The sequence below is a fragment of the Dendropsophus ebraccatus genome, chromosome 5 (assembly GCF_027789765.1).
Source record: "Dendropsophus ebraccatus isolate aDenEbr1 chromosome 5, aDenEbr1.pat, whole genome shotgun sequence".
NCBI lineage: Eukaryota > Metazoa > Chordata > Amphibia > Anura > Hylidae > Dendropsophus > Dendropsophus ebraccatus.
Window position 1 is genome coordinate 105,026,593 of NC_091458.1, and position 26,807 is coordinate 105,053,399.

General features: G+C 42.3%; 1 protein-coding gene across 1 annotated transcript in view; it reads left to right on the plus strand.

Annotated features, from left to right (window-relative positions):
* Positions 1-26,807, plus strand: part of TMEM255B (transmembrane protein 255B) — a 51,102-nt gene that overhangs the window by 4,167 nt on the left and 20,128 nt on the right. The window contains exons 2-4 of the mRNA XM_069972402.1: positions 6,415-6,557; positions 11,812-11,874; positions 16,497-16,586. Coding sequence (XP_069828503.1) covers positions 6,415-6,557; positions 11,812-11,874; positions 16,497-16,586 — 296 coding nt within the window. The remainder of the gene's footprint in view (positions 1-6,414; positions 6,558-11,811; positions 11,875-16,496; positions 16,587-26,807) is intronic.

Genomic DNA, 26,807 nt, shown 5'->3' on the forward strand with positions numbered 1-26,807 from the left:
GCTAAAACCTTTAGACAGACTTAGCATTCGTCTGAAGAAGTAAAGTTGCGATTTAATCAGCAGATGTCCTCTGAAGTCGGTGCTCATACAACAAATCACTGAGTGTTGACATGACTTGAACTTACTTCTTTAATGAAATGATTTTACTTATATCTCAATGAACCAGTGTCTTACACGGTGTCTGTGGATTCCAATTATCTCGACACTAAAGCATTGCATCATTCAAAGGAAAGATAATTCTTGTGTATGTTGGAAAAATTCAATTATCCAAAGCCTGAGACAGTTTATTCCTTTGTCCTGTTGCTGCACCTATTCTATTTGTGTCTTTAAGATAGATAAAAAACATATGATGTCGCCAGATTAATTGTTTTAAGATGCCATGGTGACTATTCATGCTGTAACTATTGATCATTATTGTAATTACTAGAACACTCTAAGTTTACTGTGGTACTCAGTGATGCAGCAGTTTTCTTTCCGTCTCTGTCTTTAATGTAGCTATTTGAGGACTTGTTTTTTGTGGGCCAAGTTATAGTTTTTATTGTGGCACCAATATAATATACTGTATTGTGTACTAAAATAAAGTAGAACATATATACCGTATTTTTTGCTTTATAAGACGCCCTTTTTTTTTACTCCCAAAATGGAGAGAAAATTCAGTGCATCCTTTACAAATGAACATGCCAGCCAGCCCGCCTGCGCCAAATTTAAAAACCTGGCGCCAAGTTTAAACTGCTGCCACTCTTGCCCCTTTCCCCACCACAGGACACAACACTGCTGGCCTGTCCACATGTCCCCCACCTAGCCACTGCCACTTGACTATTACCTCTGTCGTACCCACACGTCCAGCCGTCACCCGCTGATTACATAACGCTTGTCCCCCTGGCATACCTGCACGTTTCCCACCCGGGTGCTGCTGCCCGCTGATGACGAGTGGGGGACATGCCGTGGACATGTGGGTATGCCTGGGGACAGAGGTAGTGTAATTAGCAGGTGGCGGCCAGGCGGGAGGTGTGCCGGGGACATGCGGAGATGCCAGAGAAACAAAGGTGACATCAGTTTATGACTTAAGTGATGACTCCAGAGGCTGACATCACCTCATTATTACATCACAAGGCCTAAATTACATCATATCACCTATTACATCACTTAATGAGCTGTAGCCTTTTACAGCTCATTAATGGTTAACTCCCTGCCACCACTGTTCTTAGAACAACCTCAGCAATCTGATACATTTTGCCCATAGCACTACACAGCTGTAACTGCAGCTCAGCTCCTATTGACCGAAACGGTTTACACATCACCGCCGCTACACAATGGAGACAAACTTACTTCACTATGTAGTGCAACACCAAACAGCTTTTTCCTATTTTATCCCCTCTAAAACCTGGGTGTGTTTTATCATCAGAGGCGTCTTATAAAGAGAAAAATATGGTAATTGTTTTTATGTTACTAATTTTACAGCTTAGTAGCATTTTGGACTTTTGATCACTTTTGAATTAGTTTTATGTGACTTATGTGACATATGTCGCTGTGCAGCCCTATCTTGCAAGAAAGTAGCATGTTTTTTCTAATGCTGGATAACACATGGATGTTTTCTTTCATAAACAGCACCACTCTCTCCAGTTTGTGTGGGGTTTTCTAACTCAGTTCCATTGAAGTGAATAAGCCTAATTGCAAACCCCACCCAAACTGGAAGAAATGGCCATGTTTTCTAATCCTGCATGAGGGCGCATTCCCACTACGGAATCCACATGGATAAGCTCTGGCGGATTTTGTGTGCTAACAAACCCCCCACCCCCCGTGCTCCCACTTAAAGATTGGCCCGTCCTGTAGGCTCCATTCTATTCAGGCGGATTCCACTTTCTGTCCCCCCAAGGGCAGACGGCAGAATCTGCCTGACCATAGAATGGAGTCTATGGCTTGGGCGGAGATGACAGCAGGGGCGAGTGGCGGAATTTGCGTTGGGCTATTCTACTGGATAACATAGTGTGAACGCACCCTAACAACTTTGAATTGAATAAATAGCATGCACATGGTCAACATCATGTGCTGTATAAATGATGTTTGGTATTAAGGGGCCTAATCCAGGCCTACAAAATATTTATCAAAATATGGCTATCAATGTGTGAGCAGGTGGGAGCAGGTTTTTGTAAAAAAAAAAAAAAAAACAGGTCAATATTTTTGTTCAATATTTTTTACTCTCGTACTCAATTATTTCTCTACTATGTGCACTAACAGACAAGTCCCCATAGACTTCAATAAAGCACACTGTTACACTGAAGATACGTTCTTGTATGTGTGTGTGTGTCAACAAAGCCTTATATAACACCTTAAGCCAGTGCTTCCCAACCTTTTCCACCTCGGGGCACCCCTTGGAAAAAAAAATTAGCTCGGGCACCCCTACTAAATAATGTTCTACAAAATAAGAAAACTGTCATACAGTGACTCACAGGTGACGTTTTCTTTGATCTGAGGCGTCACTTTCCTCTCCATCTAGTCCAGTCCTCCATGATGATTTCTTCCAGATACAATTCATCTCTTTAGAACCTGCGAGACAAACAATTTAGACTCTGCACATTTCTAGCAACTTCCTTTCCTTTCTCCCTCCTGTCGGCTCCCAAAGTAACTGCGCTGTCTGGTGTTATGTGCAGTAAAGCGAGTAGAAATGTGGGATGCCCCCTGTATGTAGGATCCCCTGCTGTGCTCCCATGAACTAATAATACCCCCAGAGGTGCCCCCATATACTAATAATGCCCCCCAGAGGTGCCCCCATGAGCTAATAATGCCCCCAGAGGTGCCCCCCCATGAACTAATAATGCCCCCAGAGGTTCCCCCATGAACTAATAATGCCCCCAGAGGTGCCCCCATGAGCTAATAATGCCCCCAGAGGTGCCCCCATGAACTAATAATGCCCCCAGAAGTGCCCCCATGAACTAATAATGCCCCCAGAAGTTCCCCCATTAACTAATAATGCCCCCAGAGGTGCTCCCCATGAACTAATAATGCCCCCAGAGGTGCCCCATGACCTAATAATGCCCCAGAAGTGCCCTCCATTAACTAATTATGCCCCCAGAGGTGCCCTCATGAATTAATAATGCCCCCAGAGGTGCCCCCATGAACTACTAATGCCCCCAGTGGTGCCCCCCATGAACTAATAATGCCCCCAGAGGTGCCCCCATGAACTAATAATGCCCCCAGAAGTGCCCTCATGAACTAATAATACCCCCAGAGGTGCCCCCCATGAACTAATAATGCCCCCAGAGGTGCCCCCCATGAACTAATTATGCCCCCAGAGGTGCCCCCATGAACTAGTAATGCCCCCAGATGTGCCCCCATACAATAATAATGCCCCCAGAGGTGCCCCCCATGAACTAAAAATGCCCCCAGAGGTGCCACCATGAACTAATAATGCCCCCAGAGGTGCCACCATAAACTAATAATGCCACCAGAAGTGCCCCCCATGAACTAATAATGCCCCCAGAGGTGCCCTCCATGAACTAATAATGCCCCCAGAGGTGCCACCATGAACTAATAATGCCCCCAGAAGTGCCCCCATGAACTAATAATGCCCCCAGAGGTGCCCCTAAAAAAAACAAACATCCTACTCACCTAATCCGCGCTGTGTGGCTGCAGGCAGCAGCTCTCCTCCTCTTCTGGCTCCATCTTGTGAGCCGCAGGGACGGGACCTCCGGCAGGCATGATGACGTCACATCATCACGCCTGCTAGAAAGGTCACGTCCCGGCGCCCCATAGGCTGCTGGTATGAAGTGCCGGCAGCCTATGGGAGTGAATGTAGGAGCAGGACGCTGACAGGTCCTGCTCCTACATTCTGCTCACTTTAATGTTCTGACAGCTTACTATGCGTGATCCGTGCATCCCAAGAAGCTGCACGGCCGCAGCTTCTCAGGATGCTTAAAGAGACCTGGCTGGTTCTCCCGGCACCCCAGTGTGCCGACACCCCAGTGTGTTTCCCGGTTGGGAAACACTGCCTTAAGCAATGACACTGCAGGATGAATCCATAGATTATGGATAATTATTTTGTCAGAGCTGTATTTTCTTTTAATATTGAGTTCAGTTATAGTACCCGACAACATATGTATTTTATTATAATAATCTAATTACACATAATATAGACTGTCAGCTATCCTTTTCTTTGTAACCTGTAAAATTGTAGACAATATCTGGCATCTGAAATTACATGAAGAATTGATAATGCTGTTCTAACATCTGGATTTCATTAAATACGGCTCTTTCACATCGGGGGGTAAAATATTACATTAGGTTTATAAACAGCCGCACTATGACGTTTCCCCTGGTATTAAGGGCTGAAAAGTAAAAAAAGAAAAACACAAATATTTAGGCATGATGATACAGCCTGAATTTCTTTTGTGATTTTTTTAAAATTTTATTTCTTATTCTAAAATATTTTATTATTGCCTTCTCACTAAATCCACCTCCATTTTGCCTTAATTTCTGAGAAACACTGAAAGTGTTAATAAGTTCCTTAAATGTAATTTTAAATACTTTTAGGGTTGTAGTTTTGTGAGGTTTCTACCATACAAGCCCCTACAATTCACTTAACTGAACTGATCCCTACAAAAATCTCAGTTCAAAATTTTCTCAAAAAATTTGGAAAATATTTTTAAACTTATGACTAGAGATGAGCAAACCGAACTTTCTGAACTGAGAATCGTTCTGAAGTTCGAGAAAAGTTCAGAAAAATGGCAGCGGCACATGTGGGCTGCCCTGGTGTCCTTCTCTGGGTCTCAAGTGTCCCCAGCCACCTCCATCCCGTTCAGCTAATCACTCTTATCTCAGGAGTGACAGCCCACATATGGTGCCTTTACACAGAGACATTTATCTGTGTAAAGCCAAAGCCAGAAATGGATTTGAGAAGTGGAGAAATCTGTCTTTCCTTTATGACCTGTTCTCTGTTTATAGTCTGTTCTTGGCTTTGGCTTCAAAAATCTGTCAGATAAATCTCTCTGTGTAAAGGCACCCTAAGCCAATCACTGGCTGACTGAGACAGGACAGTGGCACGGACAATGATTGGTTGAGCAGGCTGTCACTCTTGGGACACGAGTGACAGCCTGCTCAACCAATCATTTGCCACGGCGATGTCCCGTCTCAGTCACTGATTGGCTGAACAGAATTTTGGTGGCTGCAAGGGACACCGTAGAAGAAGGACATCGGGAGAGCTTGAACATGCAAGTATAAATGAGTGAATTCTTTGAACTGCACTAAAACAGATGAACACCTGCAATTGTATAGCTGTTTTAGTGGGGTCCATTTAAGGTTTAGTTAAGACAAACCTGAACTTAATGTTTAAGTTCGACAAACCTGACAAAGCAAACTTTTGAAAAGTTTGCTAATCTCTACTCTGTCTTTCTAGCATCCTGCAAAGGTAAAAGGCAGATTTACCAAATGATGCCAGCATAAAGAAGACATTTTGCAAATGTTAATTATCAACACATTTATGTGGCATAACTATCTTATAAGCAAGGAAAAACAATTTTTAAAAAATATTCTTATATTTTGGTGTTTTTCCACAAATAAATGCTAAGTGTATCACCCACAATTTACCTTTACATAAAGTACAATGTGTCATGAAGAGAGATGAGCGAACCTTGAGCATGCTCGAGTCGATCCGAACCCGATCGTTCGGCATTTGATTAGCGGTGGCTGCTGAAGTTGGATAAAGCCCTAAGGCTATGTGGAAATCATGGATATAGTCATTGGCTGTATCCATGTTTTCCAGACAACCTTAGAGCTTTATCCAAGTTGAGCAGCCCCCACTAATCAAATGGCAATCGTTCAGGTTCGGATGGACTCAAACCCGAACCCGGTTCACTCATCTCTAGTCATGAAACAACAATCTCAGAATCACTTGGATAAGTAAGTATCTCAAAGTTATACCCACCTAAAGAGATACATGTCAGATTTTCAAAATGGGCCTTGGTCCATATACAGTGGACGATGGGGGAGTATATACAGTAAGTCCTAGACCTCGCAGGTTGCTGTTTTTGTATGTCACAGAGATATGTCAAAGGTTTTTATTGGTCAGTGTCTGAGTGTTCAGGCCATGACTGATCAGAAAAACAAGTGGGGAGAGACATGCGCTGCTGTTCACTTGTCTTTCCACTGTCTATGTATGTAAGACAGCCCCTATAGATTTATATTATGCGACCATCTGAGATATAAAGCTTTTTTTGTGACATGGCCCAAATTTCCTAGCAATAACCACAGCACTTCTGGTCAGTCTTTTCCTCCATATTTGGTCCTTTGCTACTTGCAGTCTATAAAGAGCAGCATTATGTAACTGATCATAGGTAACTAGTATAAACCTGCATATATGACAGCATCTACCCCTGCAGATATCCAATGTATTATACTTTCTGTTTCATGTAATTTTAGGCCATTTTATTAAACGGAAGACGTCTGCTCTGTGGTTTACCATCTCCCTGCTTGTGGTATCTCTTTTTATATTGACTATTGGTCTGGCTGCAACCACAAGAACAGAAAATATAACGGTTGGAGGTTATTATCCAGGGATAATAGTAAGTATGCCTTTAGGCTATGTTTACACACCATCAAAATGACAGCTGTTTTTATTGGACAGCCATCATTTAACAGCAAATAATGCCTGTTATTTTAAAACAACAGCTGTTATTACAAGAATAACAGATGCTATTTGTCGTTGAATGAAGGACATCATTTTGAAGGTGTGTGAACATAGCCTTAATTTGTTTATTCTTACTTTAAATAAAAGTTTTGTAAATAATTTATTTTATTTCTATTTTCTTTCATGATTATTTCATAGTAAAAATGCACACCAGTCCCAGAGCTGGTTTTGATTTCCAAGACTGGTGCATAACAGCCCTAAAGGCGCATGCCTCTGGCGTAGTAAATCTGGCGTGGGGCAGTGTGGGGATTTTATTATTGTTCTTACCACACCACTATGCATTAACCCCTCTACGACCAAAAGTCATTGATGTACATATGTCCAGGTAACACTGAAGCAGTCTTTCTCCTCACTTTCTAAGAAGTTTAACCCTTTTTTTTCCTATGGAGCTGGTTGGAGGCTCATTTTTTACACCATAACCTATAGTTTTTATTGTTACAATATTGGTGTAAATGGAAATTTTTCATCACTTTTTAATTCTTTTTCTGATATATAATTTAAAAAAAATCTGCAATCCTGGTGTTTTTCCCCTTTTTTTGTTTAGGCTTTTCACTTTGTGTGTGGGAACAATATTGTTATATTTTCATGGATTTTTTTTTTACAGGGAAACTGATTGGGACTACTCCCGTCACTGACACCCTTAAACACCACAATTGCTTTAGATATCAGCATTTAAGGGGTAAATGGAAAACAGCAGTGTGACCACTGCTGCCTGTCATTATGCCGGCTCCTGGCACATTACTGTGTGCAGTGTTGTTGGCACTGAAGCAGCACAGCATACATTAAACCCTTGTAAGCCAGGAACCTTTACAGACGTTGCAACAGGAAATGATTGAAGCATTTCAGATATATCAATTCTTAGGGTACAGTCATGGCCAAAAGTTTTGAGAATTATACAAATATTAATTTTTACAAAGTCTACTGCTTCCGTTTTTAAAATAGCAATTTGCATATACTCCAGAATGTTATAAAGAGTGATCAGCTTAACAGCAATTACTTGCAAAGTCAATATTTTCTTAAAAAATTAACTTTATTCCCCAAAACACATTTCACCATGATTGCAGCCCTGCCTTAAAAGGACCAGCTAACATCGTTTCAGTAATTGCTCCATTAACACAGGTGTGGGTGTTGATGAGAACAAGGCTGGAAATCAATCTGTCATGATTAAGTAAGAATGACACCACTGGACACTTTAAAAGGAGGCTGGTGCTTGGCATCATTGTTTCTTTTCTGTTAACTATGGTTATCTCTAAAGAAACACGTGCAGTCATCATTGCACTGCACAAAAATGGCCTAACAGGGAAGAGTATCGCAGCTAGAAAGATTGCACCTCAGTCAACAATCTATCGCATCATCAAGAACTTCAAGGAGAGAGGTTCCATTGTTGCCAAAAAGGCTCCAGGGCACCCAAGAAAGATCAGCAAGTGCCAGGACCATCTCTTAAAAGTGTTTCAGCTGCGGGATCGGGCTAGCAGCAGTGCAGAGCTTGCTCAGGAATGGCAGCAGGCAGGTGTGAGTGCATCTGCACGCACTGTGAGGCGGAGACTCTTGGAGCAAGGCCTGGTCTCAAGGAGGGCAGCAAGTCACTTCTCTGCAGAAAAAACATCAGGGACAGACTGATATTCTGCAAAAGGTACAGGGAGTGGACTGCTGAGGACTGGAGTAAAGTCATTTTCTCTGATGAATCCCCTTTCCAATTGTTTAGGACATCTGAAAAACAGCTTATTCGGTGCTACCACCAGTCTTGTCTCATGCCAACTGTAAAGCATCCTGTAACAATTCATGTGTGGGGTTGATTCTCAGCCAAGGGAATCAGCTCTCTCACAGTCTTGCCTAAAAATACAGCCATAAATAAAGAATGGTACCAGAATGTCCTCCATGAGCAACTTCTTCCAACCGTTTGGCGATCAGTTTGGCGATCAACAATGCCTTTTCCAGCATGATGGAGCACCTTGCCATAAAGCAAAGGTGATAACTAAATGGCTCAGGGAACAAAACATAGAGATTTTTGGTCCATGGCCTGGAAACTCCCCAGATCTTAATCCTATTGAGAATTTGTGGTCAATCATCATGAGACGGGTGGACAAACAAAAACCAACAAATTCTGACAAAATGCAAGCATTGATTGTGCAAGAATGGACTGCTATCAGTCAGGATTTGGTCCAGAAGTTGATTGAGAGCATGCCAGGGAGGATTGCAGAGGGTCAACACTGCAAATATTGACTTGTTGCATTAAAGGAGAAGTCTGGCGAAAATTATTTTTTTTATATGTTATTACTTATGGAAAGTTATACAATTTTCTAATGTACATTAATTATGGGAAATGCTCATATACTGCTATTTCCCTTAATTTAGTGTATCAGGAAGTGTTAGAATTCTCTCAGAAGCAGTGACGTCACGACCAACGGTGTAATTCCTATGGAGTGTCCAGCAGGGGGCGCTCTATATATAGAAGTCAATGAGTACCATTGACTTCTATATATAGTGCGCCCCTGCTGGACACTCCATAGGAATTACAGTGTATGTAATGTAATGTAATGCACTGTACTGTTGTGACTTTATGAATACATTTATGGAATACTTTGGGGAGCAAGTGTCCTTGCTCCCCAAAGTATCCCATAAATGTATTCAATGAATACATTTGCAGGGCACCGAGCAGGGAGGGAGAGAGGTGCCATCTACCTCCCCCCTCCCTGCTCGGTGCTGGGAACATATACAAAGTACTACTCCCCCATTATCTGCAGATAATGGGGGAATAGTACCTGTGCTATCCCTATCACCGCCCGCGCCGCCGCCGCTCACACAGGGGCTGCTATTCATCGCGCCGCTGATTCCCCGCCGCCCGCGCCGCTCCTAACTACCCGCCCGCTCGCTCTCTGCTCATGCCAGCCGCGTCAGCCCACCCCCACCCCGGCCGGGAGCACTGCGCTTCCTGGTGTCCCCGGCCGGGGTGGGGGCGGGCTGACGCGGCCGGCATGAGCAGAGAGCTGCGGCCAGGAACGGGGCGGGCGGGCGAGCGAGCGGGCGGGTAGTTAGGAGCGGCGCGGGCGGCGAGGAATCAGCGGCGCGATCGTAAGTTTGATGCCGGGAGGAGGAGGAGGGGGAGCGGCGGGGGGCATGAATAGCAGCCCCTGTGTGAGCGGCGGCGATAGGGATAGCACAGGTACTACTCCCCCATTATCTGCAGATAATGGGGGAGTAGTACTTTGTATATGTTCCCAGCACCGAGCAAGGAGGGGGGAGGTAGATGGCACCTCTCTCCCTCCCTGCTCGGTGCCCTGCAAATGTATTCATTGAATACATTTATGGGATACTTTGGGGAGCAAGGACACTTGCTCCCCAAAGTATTCCATAAATGTATTCATAAAGTCACAACAGTACAGTGCATTACATTACATTACATACACTGTAATTCCTATGGAGTGTCGAGCAGGGGCGCACTATATATAGAAGTCAATGGTACTCATTGACTTCTATATATAGAGCGCCCCCTGCTGGACACTCCATAGGAATTACACCGTTGGTCGTGACGTCACTGCTTCAGAGATAATTCTAACACTTCCTGATACACTAAATTAAGGGAAATAGCAGTATATGAGCATTTCCCATAATTAATGTACATTAGAAAATTGTATAATTTTCCAGTAATAACATATAAAAAAATAATTTTCGCCGGACTTGTCCTTTAACTCATTCTAACTGTCAATATAAGCTTTTGTTACTCATAATATGATTGCAATTATATTTCTGTATGTGATAAAAACATCTTTAAACACACATAAAAACCAGAGGGCAGCAGATCATGTGAAAATATAATATTTGTGTCATTCTCAAAACTTTTGGCCATGACTGTACTATTACACGGAACGATAATTGGCCGAATCGGCCCTATCCAGCTGATTATCTTTCCGTGTAATAAAGACAACGATCAGCTGATGATAGTTGTCATCAGCTGATCGTTGATATAGGTTCTGACCAATAATTGTCAGGCGACAACCGCGCATCGCTACGTGTATTAGCGGTGCGCAGCCGGTGCTGACGATATGCAAAGAAGAATACATTACCTATCCAGTTTGCTAATCTCTACTCTTTCTTTCTAGCATCTTACAAAGGTAAAAGACAGATTTACCAAATGATGCCAGCATAAAGAAGACAGATTGCAAATGTAAATTATCAACACATTTATGTGGCATGACTATCTTATAAGCAGGGCAATACAATTTTAAAAAAAATATTCTTATATTTTGGTGTTTTCCACAAATAAATGCTAAATGTATCACCCACAATTTACCTTTACATAAAGAACAATGTGAACAACAATGAAACATGAAACAACAATCTCAGAATCACTTGGATAAGTATCTCAAAGTTATAACCACCTAAAGAGATACATGTCAGATTTTCAAAATAGGCCTTGGTCCATATACAGTGGATTGGCTGAGCAGCCTGTTAGTGGTTGGCTGAGCGGCCTGTCAGCTGAAGGTGGGGCGCGCGGGACTCGGGGATAAGCACAGAACTAGAGGAACCCTGCAGCCTGGACAGGTAATGTATAAAGTTTAAACAAGGGCTGCAAGGACATCGGTAATGATTATCGGGCCGTGTAATAAGCCCAGTAAACGAGCGTTGATCTAGCAGATCAGAGCTCGTTTACATTTATTATGGGGCCTTCATCGGCCCCTGTAATAGTACCCTAAGGGTAATCTATTAGGGTAGTCATAATCTATTATGACTAAGGATTGATATATCCAACATATGTCAATCATTCTTCTTTTCTATTGCATGGAGTGATTTTTCTACTTTGATGTTCCATGGTGTGTACCATTTTTATTTGCTTCTAATAAATATCAAGACTTTATGACCTACAGAGAGTGCTGGATTATATGTTTTTTTTTCTGGACTATTTTCTGATCACGGGTGTGCGGGTTTTTTGCTTGTATATAGACGTATTGCTGACGTGGGGGTTAATATATCCACTACATGATGTTCTTTTCATTTGTATTCCCTTTTTTAACCATTTGGTTAATAAAAATAACAACTATTAGAAAATTTTCAGTTGCAAATTGCTATATACTATATGTTGACTACATAGAAAATGTAAATGTTTTGTTTTCTTTGCCTCCCGACATCAGCTGGGCTTTGGATCTTTCTTAGGCATAATTGGAATTCACCTTGTGGAGAACAGAAAGCAAATGGTATGCATATGTTTTCTACATTTATGTATTTTAAATGTAAGAAGAAGTAATATGTAATGGTTGAACCCATTTTGCCACAAAAAAATCACATCTTCCTAGAAGATATAGAAGATATTACATAGACCTTTTTTCTTAAAGAACTTTGCAATTCTATGTTTTTGCAGAAGGGAGGAAAGCCAGGGATCCCATCTATGGATTAGAGCTCTACTGCAATGTTTACACTAGTGCTTCTCAATTCCAGTCCTCAGGCCTCACCAACAGGTCATGTTTTGAGGATTTCCCATACAAAGAACACCTGTGATAATACCTGATGCACTGGGTATAATTATATCACCTGTCAAATACTAAAGAAATCCTCAAACCATGGCCTGCTGGTGAGGCCTGAGGACTGGAATTGAGAAGCACCAGTTGAAATGCAACAATGTGTGCATGTTAAAGGGGTACCCTGGCCATTTAAATGTTTAGGTTCCTAATATTGTGTCCTGGTTAAGAGAAATGTTTGCTTACTGAGGTGCCCAGACTCCTTGTTAATGTGTGTTTATGTAAGGGTCTTGGTATTAAAAGGTCACTTTAAAAATGACAGGCAGTGAAGGACATGTGTGCATGTTAAAGGGGTACCCATATCATTTAAATTTTGTATATGTTGCTTCTCTTGTCTTAAGAGCCTAGTCTTACCTCACCCTTCTTCCCCAGGACCCTCCTGCCGTGCCTTCAGGTCCCCCACTGATCGTTCCCATCACCACTTCTGAGACTGACTTGCCTTGGCAGTGGCAGCCTGGTCAGCCAGACACTGATTAAAGCAGGAGGCTATCACTGTGAGTCTGTGACAGAAGGAGCGTTCAGTGGGGGTCCTGAAGGCGCTACAGAAGGACCCGAAGGGAGAGTGGTGAAGTAAGAATAAAATCTCTATCATGTTCTATACAAGGGCAGCAATGTACAAAAAATGTTAAATGCCAGAGTACCCCTTAATTTCAATAGGGAGAGGGAAACTCTAGCCAGATGTTATGCTTATCTGCCCCCATGCACAATAGACTGCTGATGAATCCCAAGTTACCTAATATTTATCTTATTTTGTATGGCAAGTTTTAAATGCACACATGCCGACTCTGATTTACTGTTGTCTGCTGAGCGCCCAACATGATGCCTGCAATGTGCCAAACTTCAGTGCATGTATGTCCTAATGCACTTGTTAGGACTCGGGCCGGGCGTTCGCCCCGGCGTCCATAGCAGCCATATGTTTTTCATCATGAGATCTTCATGCCCCTGATTTAATAAAAAGTTTTCATCTTTCGTATCCTGAAAAGCCTGGAGGTCTTCGTGAGGGTCCAGAGGCCCCTCCTCAGGGGGGGGTTCTGTTAGGACTCGGGCCGGGCGTTCGGCTCAGCGTCCATAGTAGCCATATGTTTTTCACTCACTCTGCTCTGCTGTTCTGTGTTGTAGCAGAGGCCAGGGTTTAACTCCCCTGGCTGATCAGCTTAGGTGTCATGTATGTTCACTAATTATTGACTGACAGCTGACTCCCCAGTAAGCTGTCGGTATCTGTGCAGGACCTGGAGCCTTAGCCCCATTCAAGTCTGGGGCTGGGACTCCAGGCTCCATAAGTATCAGCCCTGAGCTCTCATTCCTCGCCTGCAATAGTACCTGGTTCACCCTAGAGTTACTTGACCTAGCCTTTAGTCTGTATTTGATTCCTGGTTACCTGACTTCCGCTATTAACCCTTTGACTACCCCTTTGGACACGATTTTGTACTGTGCTGCCTGTTTGATATTTGACTTTGACTTCTGATTTTTCCTTATTGTGTTTTGTCTGTCTTGTATTGTTCTGTGTTTCACTCAGCCAGCCTAGGGACTGCCGTCCAGTTGTCCGTTTGCTATTTTAGAGCATCTGAGGCAAGTAGGTAGGGGCAGCGGGGCGGGTGCCAGCTTCAGGGCTCACCTGTCCTTGTGTCTCCCTGTCCCAATCCTAACAGCACTAATGTGCACAAATGGCTGCTTCCCGCTAATATGTGGATAAAAAAAAAAAGAAAAAAATATATACATTCTTAATATTTTTTTATACAGGAAAACATACATTCTCAGTTGCAAAAAAAAACAAATGTAATACCAATCAGGGCGTTCACAATAACACACAAAAATAAACAATAATTGCTCAAAGTAATATAATAACATTTGGTGAACACTGGCTAATGGAAGCCATTAGAGATCCGATTTCTCTGACACTGTCATTTAGGAAGCAGTGTCTGCAATTATAATGGATGTCATGGGTTGAAACATATCCCCTCTCTTTTTCTATTTCACTTATATTATATTAGACTGTAGATCTAATCCTGTAATACTGTAGATGTAAACTTGAATATAGCCTGAGAGGTCAATCCTGACATATTCTGGCTTGTAGACATATAGGAACAGGTTGGACTACTTTTGTTTGTTATTTTGGTTATAGAAAATACTTTTGTATCCAAAACGACAGTGTTTTAGGTGTTATACCTTTATTGGCTAACTAGAAAAAAAACATATTTGTTGGCTTTCGATGTGCAAGGATATCTTCATCAGACATGTTACAGATGAAATGGCATCAATGGAATGGTTACAAGTAATAGGACAACAGACAATTAGCAGTCCAGAGATCTGAAGTGAGCCTGTTGGGAGGTGTTAGGTTTATTGAGTTAGGCTCATAAAACCAGGTGTTAAATTGAGGCCACGTGTCAATGACTGGAACTATGTTATCAGCTTAAATTGACAGATTCTTCTCTGCCTGGCATTTTTAAGGTGACTGTTCAGCACCAAGACCCTTAGGTTCTGAATATTGTGTCCTGGTACAGAGAAATGCTTGCCGACTGAGGTGCCCAAACTCCTTGTTATTGTCTATGTAGGGGTCTTGGTGCTAAAAGTTCACTTTAAAAATGACAGGCAGAGAAGAATCTGTGAATTCAAGCTGATAACATTGTTCCAGTCATTGACATATGGGCTCAATTTAACACCTGGTTTTATAAGCAAGTCCATTGCTAAACGTCACACCTCACCCCAGACTGACTTTAGATCCTATTGTCTGTTGTCCCGTCACTTGTGACCAAACCCCAAAGGTATTACTTCTGCTTATATTGATTGCATGTATTCTCCACCCCCCCCCCCCATTTCAGATTTGTCTGTGTAAAATACTTTAAATTTGCTATTTCTTCAATCACTTTATCTGTAACTTGACTGATGAAGATGTCCTTGCACAATAAAAGCTAACAGACATAATGATTTTTTACTAGTTAGCCAATAAATGTATCACACCTAAAATACGTTGTGGCTTCGGACACAAAAATAATTTCCCTCACCCGGATTTTGCCGGCTAACATGGTACAACACTATATGTTGCTATACGCTTGATTTGGGTTGACAGGAATGTACAGTATTGGATATAATATAGCCAATTTTCCTATATTGGTACTACTTGGTAAATGTTCATTTATTTTATTGCTGACATTGGTTATGATCCTTTGGGTTACACACATTGGGGATTTATCAAACTGCTGTAAAGAAAAATTGTCTTAGTTGCCCTTAGCAACCAATCAGATTCTACTTTTCATTCCTCACAGATGCTTTGAAAAGTGTAATCTGATTGGTTGCTAAGGGCAACTAAGACACCAGTTTGATAAATCTCCCCAATTGCTTCTAGTTTCTCACAATACTTAGGCCTCATTCACACGATCCGTGTCGTGATCTGGAGGAGAATTGTGGCACGGATCCCTTAGCAGTGCAGCCACCCCCGCTGCCCGTCACCGATCTCCCCTGCCCAAAAGATGACAGGAGAGCATGATGTGCTCTCCTGTCATTGCATTGGACTACTCACCTACTCCCCCATGCCAGCCAGGAGAAGAAGGCAGTGTAGTCCAGGCCACTTCTGGCGAACATGTAAGCCGGCTGACACAGGGGATTAGGTGAGTAGTCAGATGCGATGACAGGAGCGTACATTATGCTCTCCTGTCATCTCTACTGCCAGGCGGCGATAGGGGGGGAGTGAACCGTGCTGCAATCCGCACTAGGACATGTCCTATTTTTCCGCGACCACGGACAATTTTACAGGACGTGTGAATGAAGCCCTACTGCTGTGCAATTCTTCAAACCAACATTAGCAATTAAGCCACTAATGTTCCATTACCTGCCAATTAGATGACAACATGCACATGGACTGAACCTTATTTATACAGTTCCTACATATTACATTACATAAAGAAAAATGTCATGATTCCAGAAGCTGAAGCATTGTTTTGTAACATTGGGTGATACTGCTGCAGTGCTGCTTCCTGTTTTTGACAACATGTTGAAGTACAGGTCAAGAAGCTGCCATGTGAATAGAGCTATAGCATGTGTGTTCCAGAAAGCAGTAAAAATATCATACATCCTGTAAAAACAGTGATGTATTAATATATATATGTATACAATAATACACTTTGATGTATACAATAATATTATAGAACATCTACACTGGTATTTTGTTATAGACGGTGATGTAATGTTCAGTAATCCACACAGCCCAATAGTTTAGATTAATTTACCAGCTAGAGTCTTATTTCTATGTCTTTCGTGCCATGTAAGTGCTATATGTCATTCAAAATATGTTTCTTTTTCTCCAGCTAGTAGCCTCCATTGTGTTCATCAGTTTTGGAGTGGTAGCAGCATTTTGTTGTGCCATAGTTGATGGAGTTTTTGCAGCACGACATATTGTAAGTATTTCCACTTTCTGCTAATTCCATTTTCTAATTGGCTGGGTTTTTTATCGAGAGATCCCAATTTATTTTTAACCTTTTTTATTTATAGAAAATGTTTTTATTACATACCATACTATAACAGTAAAATCATACAATAATCATTTACATCAGTATTTCATACATACAGTTATTACAGAAATATACTATACATAGCCATCTATGGGATCCTGGCTGGAGCGTATACACATAGGGGGACATGTATCAAGCAGTGTACCTTGTGCTCCTTAGCATTTTTTGGCATATGTGTAATGTGCACAGACCTTCGTCAGATTTACCAAACAGTCAGGGGCGTAGCTAGGATTTATGGGGCCCCATAGCAAAAAACTGTATGCCCCCCCCCCCAAATGTGTCTCAGGGTGGGGGAGGGAGGGAAAGGATCTTTCCAGGGGAGGTGCTGCAATGCAATGGGATATACATAAGGGTATTATGTACATATGAGAGGGGTATATATGCATATTAGGGATACCCATCTAATAGGTATACAATATCCTCATATTTACCCCTCTCAAAAGTTTATAAAATCTTTAAATACTGTATATTTGAGGATATTACTGTATATACATATGGGAGAGGTATATATGATGGTATTATATGCAAAGATGAGGGTATTATATACACATTAGAGGGGTATAATATACCCTCATATATACCCCTCTCATATGTATATTATACCCTCATATATGTATATAATACCATCATATATTAGTTAGTCATAGCTTTTGCAAGTGGTGCAAAAAGGACATGTTCAAGAGGGATGGTTTGCACCCATCACACATAGGTACACAGGTACTTAGTGAGGAATTCAGATTGTTTTTGGACAGACATTTAAACTAGATGAAGGGGACAGAAGTATAATAGAGGAGGAGGATTTCTGTCCCCGACCAGTAAAGACAAATAAGTGTATCCGGATTGGTGAAAGTGCAGTGGTTGGTGCTGTAGACACAGTGGTTGGTGCTGTTGATGTAGTTGTTGGTGCTGTTGACGCAGTTGTTGGTGCGGTTATTGGTGCTGTAGATGCAATGGTTGGTGCGGTTATTGGTGGTAAGGAAGGTGCTGTTGGTGCGGTAGATGAATTTGGGAATAAAGGTATTATGAAGCTTAGTAATGTTCGGGCAATGTGTACGAATGCTCGCAGCTTAGGAAACAAGATCTGTGAGCTGACGGCCATTATGTCTAGAGATGATTTGGACCTTGTTGCTGTAACAGAGACCTGGTTCAAAGAGTCTAATGATTGGGAAATAGCTATACCGGGATATATTCTGTACAGGAAAGACAGAGCAGAGAGAAGGGGAGGCGGGGTAGCCATTTATGTCAGGGATAGTCTTAAATCGACACTCATCCAAAATACATATAAAGAGCTGGAGACTCTCTGGGTTTGTATGCAGTCCAAAGAGGGATCTGTTATTAGGATAGGTGTTGTCTATAGGCCTCCGGGGCAAAGCGAGGACTATGATAATATGCTGATGGATGAAATTACTAAAATGTCATTAAAGGGGGACATTGTAGTTATGGGCGACTTTAACATGCCGGATGTGGATTGGAATATCCCTTCTGCACTTACATGTAAAAGCAAGAATGTAATGGAGGCCCTTACAGGGGCATCTCTGAAACAGCTTGTGAAGTCACCTACCAGAGGAGAGAACATTCTAGATTTAGTATTTACTAATGTGGATCGGGTGTCTGAAGTTAGAGTGGAAGAAAATCTAGGTTCCAGTGACCACCAGTGTCTATGGTTTGACGTACAAACTGACTACGTCCAATCCCATACTACAACAAGAGTATTGGATTTTAGGAAGACAGATTTTAATAAAATGGGGGAGTATTTAGATAAAGAATTAAGAGGGTGGGATAAAACATCAGGGGCGAGCACTCAGTGGGCAGAATTAAAAAATGTCATTTTAAAGGCAACTAGACTATATGTACGAGAAGTTAGCAAAAGTAAAAGGAAGAAGAATCCATTATGGTTTACTAGAGAGGTTAAGGCCATTGTAAAAGGAAAAAAGGCAGCGTATAGGAAGTATAAGGAGACTGGGAATGAAGCTGACAGAGAGACGTACAAAAGTATACAGAAGGAGGCAAAGCAGATTATAAATGCTGCTAAAGCCTCAAAAGAAGAGGAAATGGCAAAATCTGTTACTGCGGGGAATAAAACCTTTTTCAGATATATAAGTGACAGGAAGAAGAAGAAGAATGGCTGCAGCATTACTAAAATAAGTAATGGGGAGAATACGTTTATTGATGGAGATAAGGCGGTCGCTGACTATTTGAATAGTTACTTCTGCTCAGTGTTTTCAGAAGGCGGCCTTCACAATCACAGGATGGTTGGACACAACATTGCCTCCAGCTATATGGGTTCGGCTCCAGTATTTTCAGAGGCTGAAGTTGCAGAGGAACTTGCCCGTTTAAAGCTGAATAAGGCGATGGGTCCAGATGGGATCCATCCCAGGGTTCTTAATGAACTCAGATCTGTGATTGCTGCCCCCCTGACAGATCTGTATAACCAATCCCTGCTAACAGGAGATGTCCCCGATGATTGGAGAACAGCCAATGTTATACCAATCCACAAGAAGGGGAATAGAGAAGAGCCCAGTAACTACAGGCCAGTGAGCCTGACATCTGTAGTAGTGAAAATGATGGAAACTCTTCTAAAAAAGAAGATAATGGATCACCTAAGAATCAACAATTTGATGGATCCAAACCAGCATGGCTTTACTGAGGGCCGATCATGTCAGACTAATCTCATTGATTTCTTTGATTATGCCACAAAAGTGCTGGATGAAGGTGGTGCTGTGGATATCGCCTATCTGGACTTCAGCAAAGCTTTTGATACAGTTCCCCATAAAGAGCTGATAGAGAAGTTGGAGAAAATTGGACTAAATCCCTGGATAGTTCAGTGGATTTGTGGTTGGCTGAAGGAGAGATATCAGAGGGTTGTTGTTAATGGTGTATATTCTGAGCAGAGACTGGTTACAAGTCGTGTGCCACAAGGGTCTGTTCTGGGTCCTATTCTTTTTAATATGTTTGTAAGTGACATAGGAGAAGGGTTGATAGGTAAAGTTTGTCTGTTTGCTGACGACACAAAAGTGTGCAATAGGGTGGATATTCCTGGAGGTGTCAGTAATATGGAAAATGATTTAGCTTTGCTAGATACGTGGTCCAAACAGTGGAAATTGAAGTTCAACGTTTCCAAATGTAAAATAATGCACTTGGGGAGGAGGAATCCTCTATCCGAGTATCACATCGGCAGTACTGTGTTGGAAAAGACTTCAGAAGAGAAGGATTTAGGGGTAATGATTTCTGAAAGCCTTAAAATGAGTCACCAGTGCAACCAGGCGGTGGGGAAAGCAAATCGTATGCTGGGGTGTATAGCTAGAGGTATAACCAGTAGGAAAAGGGAGATTGTGATCCCGCTGTATAGAGCTCTGGTGAGGCCACATCTGGAATACTGTGTCCAGTTCTGGAGACCTCACCTAAAAAAGGACATTGATAAAATAGAACGGGTCCAAAGACGGGCTACAAAAATGGTGGAGGGTGTGAGGCATAAACCATATCAGGAAAGACTTAAGGATTTGAATCTGTATAGTCTGGAGGAAAGACGGGAAAGGGGGGACATGATTGAAACCTTTAAGTATGTTAAGGGACTAAATAAGGTTCAAGAGGGGAGTGTTTTTAGTAAAAAACTGAGCTCAAGAACAAGAGGACACAGTGAGAGGTTAGTTGGGGGAAAGATCAGAAGCAATGTAAGAAAATATTATTTTACTGAAAGAGTAGTAGATACCTGGAACAAACTTCCAGCAGAGGTGGTTGGTAAATCTACAATAACAGAATTTAAACACGCCTGGGATAGACATATATCTATCCTAAGATAATAAGGAAGAAAATACTAAAAGGGCGGACTAGATGGACCCAGTGGTCTTTTTCTGCCGACAATCTTCTATGTTTCTATGTTTCTATATATACCTCTCCCCTATATACATTAATATCCTTATATATACTGTATATTATATATGAGGATATTACTGTATATCCATATGGGAGAGGTATATATATATATACATTTGAGAGGGGTATATATGAGGGTATATTACCCCTGTAATGTGTATATAATACCCTCATATATGCATATATACCTCTCCCATATGTATATACAGTAATATCCTCATATAATGTATACATATACTATATAATATACAGTATATATGAGAATATTATATACATATGAAAGGGGTGTATGTAAGGGTTTGGGTGGTTAGGCTGTAGGTGATGGGGACCTCAGTGGAGTATCAGGTCTTTGTATAGGGCCCCACAGCTGCCCTGGGTTACACAACAGCTAAACACATCAGACCATAGGGAAAGTGACAGTGTACATAACAAATTATGCAACTTGATAGTAGGGCTGGGCGATATGGGCAAAAAATAAAATGTTGATTTTTTTTTAAACATTTTGGACAATTCTCGATTTTTTTTCTTTTTCTAGTGGATAAGGGGTGTAGTAGTGGAGGTATAGTGGATAAGGGGTGTAGTAGTGGAGGTATAGTGGATAAGGGGTGTAGTAGTGGAGGTATAGTGGATAAGGGGTGTAGTTGTGGAGGTATAGTGGATAAGGGGTGTAGTAGTGGAGGTATAGTGGATAAAGGGTGTAGTAGTACTGGTATAGATGAGGGGTGACTTAGGGGTGACTGAGGGGAAACTGAAGGGGGCTGGGGGACACTGAAGGGGAATGGGGTAAAACTGAAGGGGAAAGGGGTGACACTGAGGGGGAATGGGGTGACTGGGGGTACACTGAGGGTGACTGGGGTGACTGAGGGGGAATGGGGTGACTGAGGGAGGACACTGAAGGGGACTGGGGGACACTAAAGGGGAATAGGGTAAAACTGAAGAGGACTGGGGGGACACTGAAGGGAACTGGAGTGACTGGAGCTCCCCGGTCTCTGGAGCTCCCAGACATGGAGCTCCCCGGTCTCTGGAGAAGGCCGCAGGGACTACAGTAGGAGAAGGTGATCGCGCCCTGCGGGTCCTGGAGCTGTACAGCGGGATCGGGGGTCTGCACTGAACCCCGTGACCCCCTGCTCAGCTCCAGGACCCACAGGGCGCGATCACCTTCTCCTACTGTAGTTCCTGTGGCCTCCTCCATGTCTGGCAGGCAGGGGAGCGGGAAGCTTAGTGGAAGGGGCGGGGGCAGGTCAGCGGCGGCGCTGTTAAGCGTCCGGAGGCCGCGGACACCGCACCGCCCCTCTGCAGCCGCCGACCCAACATCTTGCCTCCGCTCACCCCTCTCCGGCGTGCCTGTGTCGCGCGCACCACTATGACTTTCCCGCTGGCCCTATACAGCAACGCCCCCCCCCCCCCCACACACTCTTCTCAGACTTGCCCGCACTGCCCTTCTCAGGACTGCCCGTGCTCCTGACAACGTTCAGCCCAATCGCACTGTGATCGCACTGTGACAGACGGGGGGTGGGGGAGGGAGATGCTAGCACATCGCACTGTCACAGCATCAGCATCATTGGGACATCTGTTTTCCTGAGGGGCCCTGGTCCCCTGCTACCCAGGGCCCCATAGCGACCGCATTCCCTGCCCCCATGGAAGTTACGCCAGTGTAAACAGTGTAGCTCGGTGTATGTGTGAATATGACAGCTTACTCCAGTTTTTTGCCTTCTTGACATTTGTGGGCATGGTTATCCGTAAGAATATTCTCAGCCGGGATTTATCATGTGAGAATTTTGAAATTTTCACATTTTCGTTCACATCTGTACTCCAGTCCCAGGGTAGCGGAACTTTCCTAACCAAGGTCAATTCATGAATACCTGCAGTAAAATGCACAGCGCCAGGGAAGCTATGGCAGGTGATTTATGAACCAACATGTGAATGTTCATAAATACCTTACTAGGCTGCAAACATATAAGCCAATGCACAGTGATAAAAATATTCTCAAAAAAAGGTGCAAATGATAAATGTCTCCATAGTATACGCTTCGGCCGGGATCCCTCGCGGCGCCGCAATGAACTGACATGTCAGTTTTTTGCGGCCACTATTCATTGAATAGCGGCCGCAAAAACCCATGCCAGTGCACACTGTGGAGCGAGCAGGTGCAGCCGTATGCTCCATAGTGTGCTGTGGGGAGTTCTGATGGGGACGCGCACAGATGCGCCAGTATCAGAACTCTGCGGCCCAAAAGATCATCTGGTCGGTACTGCAGTCACGGAACAGCCAGTCTCTTACAATGTGAGAACATAGCCTAAGGCTATGTTCCCACACAGTATTTTTGCTCCCAAAACCAGGAGTGAATTGAAAACACAGAAAGGCTATGTTCACACACTGTTGAAATTTAATGGATGGCCGTCATTTAATGGCAAATAATTTCTGATGTTTTAAAATAATGGCTAATATTTCTCATTAAATAATGGTCGCTGCAATACGGTGTTTGCGAAGCTACCCTAAAAGTATTTTATTTTTCCTTCCCCTATCCACCCTCTCACCCAACATCTCCAAATAATGTCCATTATTTCGGCAATATCAGACGTTATTTGCACAATGACGATCGTTTGAAAAACTAGTATGAAAAATTACACATAATGTGAACCTATCCCAATGTCAGGATTTTTGTGTTTGTTGCCCATCTTTTCCCACTAGCATTAATAATTATACAGCCAAGTAATATTAAACCAAAATAAGAATGTCACAAAACCAAAGTAAACATTAGATGCCAATGCAAATACAATAAAGGTATTCTCAAAATAACAAAAATGATTATTCTTTCATAATTTTTTTAACCACAGTTCATATTTTCCACAGTTCTCTAAGGATAACACCAAACAAAGATAAAACACAAAAGAAAACCAAGGCAACTGAAACAAAGATGATATGATTCCATGTTATCATGTAGCAATTGAAGCTGTATTCATTCACAAACACTGACTGACTGACTGACTGACACAGACTCACTCAGACACTGACAAACAGCACTTACAGCTCAGTCTTCTCCCTCTTCCTCTCTGTCAGGCTGCTCTCCACACTGTAAGGTTGAGGACCTTTTGGTCATGTGATCAGGTCCTTCACCCTTTTCTTTCTCTGTGCAGGTCCCGCTTCTTTCTTCTGTGTCTTCTGATGTTCAGCATTCGTCCTGAACTACAGTGAGCGGACTGAACATTAGAACACCAGGCCCCTCTCCCTCTCTGGGTCCCTGAGGTGCTGTGGGCCTCGGCACTTGGCCAAGTAAGCCCTGTGCTGATGCCCTGGATATAGATAATTAGCAAATTGTATGCCATACCAGTTTGTATCTGGCTATGTTCACACAACGTTTTTTCAGCTCCATTTAAAATGACGTCCGTCATTTTGAATCTAAAAAAACAGGCGTTATTTAGCTGTCTAGCCTTCCCTTAGTGCAATGACGGCTACTTGTGCATTATTCTACTTTGGGTTTACTAATTGGCCTTTGGGTGTGGCTTAAGTAAAAAGTCCATTAAATTTAACTGTAAAAACGGAGAAAGAACGGTGAAAAAAGATTATTCAATACATTGTGTGCATTGGACATCCGTCTTTCCATTGACTTCAATGTACTGTCATTGCAGTCTGTTAAATCGCGGCAAAAACCGACATTAATTTTTTCTCTGTTTTTGACGTTGTGTTAACATAGCCTCTCATGAATTTGTTATTTTTAACATCACTACATTAAATGCTGTCCTCAGAAATGGCACCATTTTCTAAGGAAATCTGTTACACGTGTATGTGCAAAAAAAGACCCAACAAACAAACTACTGGGTACAGGCTACTGGATCTAATTAAAGGAGAAGTCCGTCAAAAATTTTTTATTAAGGTATTTTATTGCCCCCCAAAAGTCATACAAATCATCAATATACAGTTATTACGCACATAAAGTGTTTTTTTCCCTGCACTTACTACTGCATTAAGGCTTCTCTTCCTGGATAAAATGGTGATGTCACGACCCGACTACCAGAGCTGTGCGGGCTAGATCACTCATCCTCAGTTTAGTTGCGGTCACATAAACGTTTCCATTAGTACTGGCAGTTGATTTTGAACTTTTTTTCAACTTGCAATGCCAATTCACATGCATCTCATTTTATAAGGAAGAAACATTGGGTTGGTTGTTGTACATTTCTTTTCTTGTACTATTTAAAGGGGCATTCTGGCCCTAGGTTAAATTTGAATTGTGGCGAGATGAGCTTCTTGCATGAGCATAGGGATCAGGACCTGGACACCAAGATGGGGCACTGTTGTGGCTCCTGAGTGCTTGGCTAATATGCAGGAAGAAGATCCAGGGACCGGACATAGAAAAACTGAAGATGTAGGGGAGCAGCATGGGATCAGGGCTAGGTAGGTTCATATATATAATTTTATAATTTATATAATTTGGGGGTCAGAATACACCTTTAAGTCAATAAGAGTACTGATTTATTGGAGGAAAGACAACTGGTCCTCAGAATTCCTAAAACCATTGTGAAGCAATGTAAAAATATACATTTATACAACCATAAATTGTAGTACCCCATTGTCCACTAGGTGGCAAACTAGTTCTACTGAAACTATTAGTATAGTATAGAATAACTTTATTAGTATATACTACCTTTCTATAGAAATGAATTTTTAATTTTCTTTTATCATAACTCATATCTGTATCGTAAAAGTGAGATTCTTCAGTTGGTCTACTTTCAGTCTGTAAATGCTATGCACAATAGTTCTAAATGTTGTTTTCCTGAAATCAGGCCAGCTCATTTCAATATATAAATCTAACATCTTAAGAACTGTGAAAAACTCCTTTTACAAACCCCATAAAGTATGGCACATAAATATGAAGCAAAAGCACGCATGACTATTAGGCGTTGTTCACGTCTCCTTTATAGAAATAAAGTGATAGGAATATAAGTAAAATAGAAAAAAGTCGGTGATTTAAACTTTTATTATGGGATGGATTTATTAATATATATTTTTTTTAACATTACTGTAGTCCCCCATGGGACTTCTATGAACAATACCAAGATTGCTAATAAATTGATAAAGTGATTTCACTGCAGGGAACTGATCTGCACCACTGAACACTAATAAGGGTATGTTAAGGTCATTTAAATGCCACTCTCAGTTTTGACTGTGGCATCTACATGGTTAAAGGGGACCTGTCACCCCCCATGCCAGGGTGACGGGCTCCCGACCCCCCACTAGAGCCCCCTATACTTACCTGATCACACCAGGTCCCGCTACTTGATCCGGTCCGGTGCCCTGCACACGCGCTCCTGAGATGAGTCCGATGCCCATAGAGAATGTATGGGGAGTCCAACGCTCCATTCATTCTCTATGAGCGTCGGACTCTTCTCAGGAGCGCGTGCGCCGGGCTTGGGCGCTGAAATCTCCATCACCAGACCTGATCAAGAAGCGGGACCTGGTGCGATCAGGTAAGTATAGGGGGTTCTAGCGGGGGGTCGGGAGCCTGTCACCCCGGCACAGAGGGTGACAAGTTCCCTTTAAAGTAGCCATAGCATGCTCCTTCTATGATGTCAGACGGGTAAATACATTTTTTAGTAGATCAAGTACAGTAGATCATGTAAGATCGTTGCCCCCACAATTCCATACAGAAAATAAAATTTAAATATTTGCAATAAAAGAATATCAGTAGCTGACTTTAATCAGTAACAATCCCTCTCAGAAATCATACAGGGTGCATCCAAAGAGAGGTTTATACATTCTCATAACCAACCTTGTTCTCGGTTCTTTTACTAAATCCTTGGTTTCCATGGCTGAGGAGAAGGTCATTGCACATTGGGTGATGAATGGCTGGTGTTAATCTAGCTGTCTGCGTTCTTGCCGGGCTGTGCAATTGTTCTGATTGCTTGGTTGGATTATCAAGATTGATAGAGTTCACTGTACATTACAAAATAACTAAACCAGAATAAGATCAGTGTTAAATTGCTCAGCTACAGCTTCACAGACTCTGATATAAGATATGCCTATAACCATATAAATAATGATTTTTATCGTCATAATGAAGAGAACAAGTATGAAGATTAAGTATATGCTAAATGAATTGCTTTTGTAGCTCACAATGAGTGAAATAAAAGCTGAGCCCAGAACCCAATGTACTTTTTAGTTACAGCATGTGCCGATACAATGCAAGAGCTCCAGCAAAACTGTACAATGTACCTTGTGTCCTGCAGAAATAATCTGTGT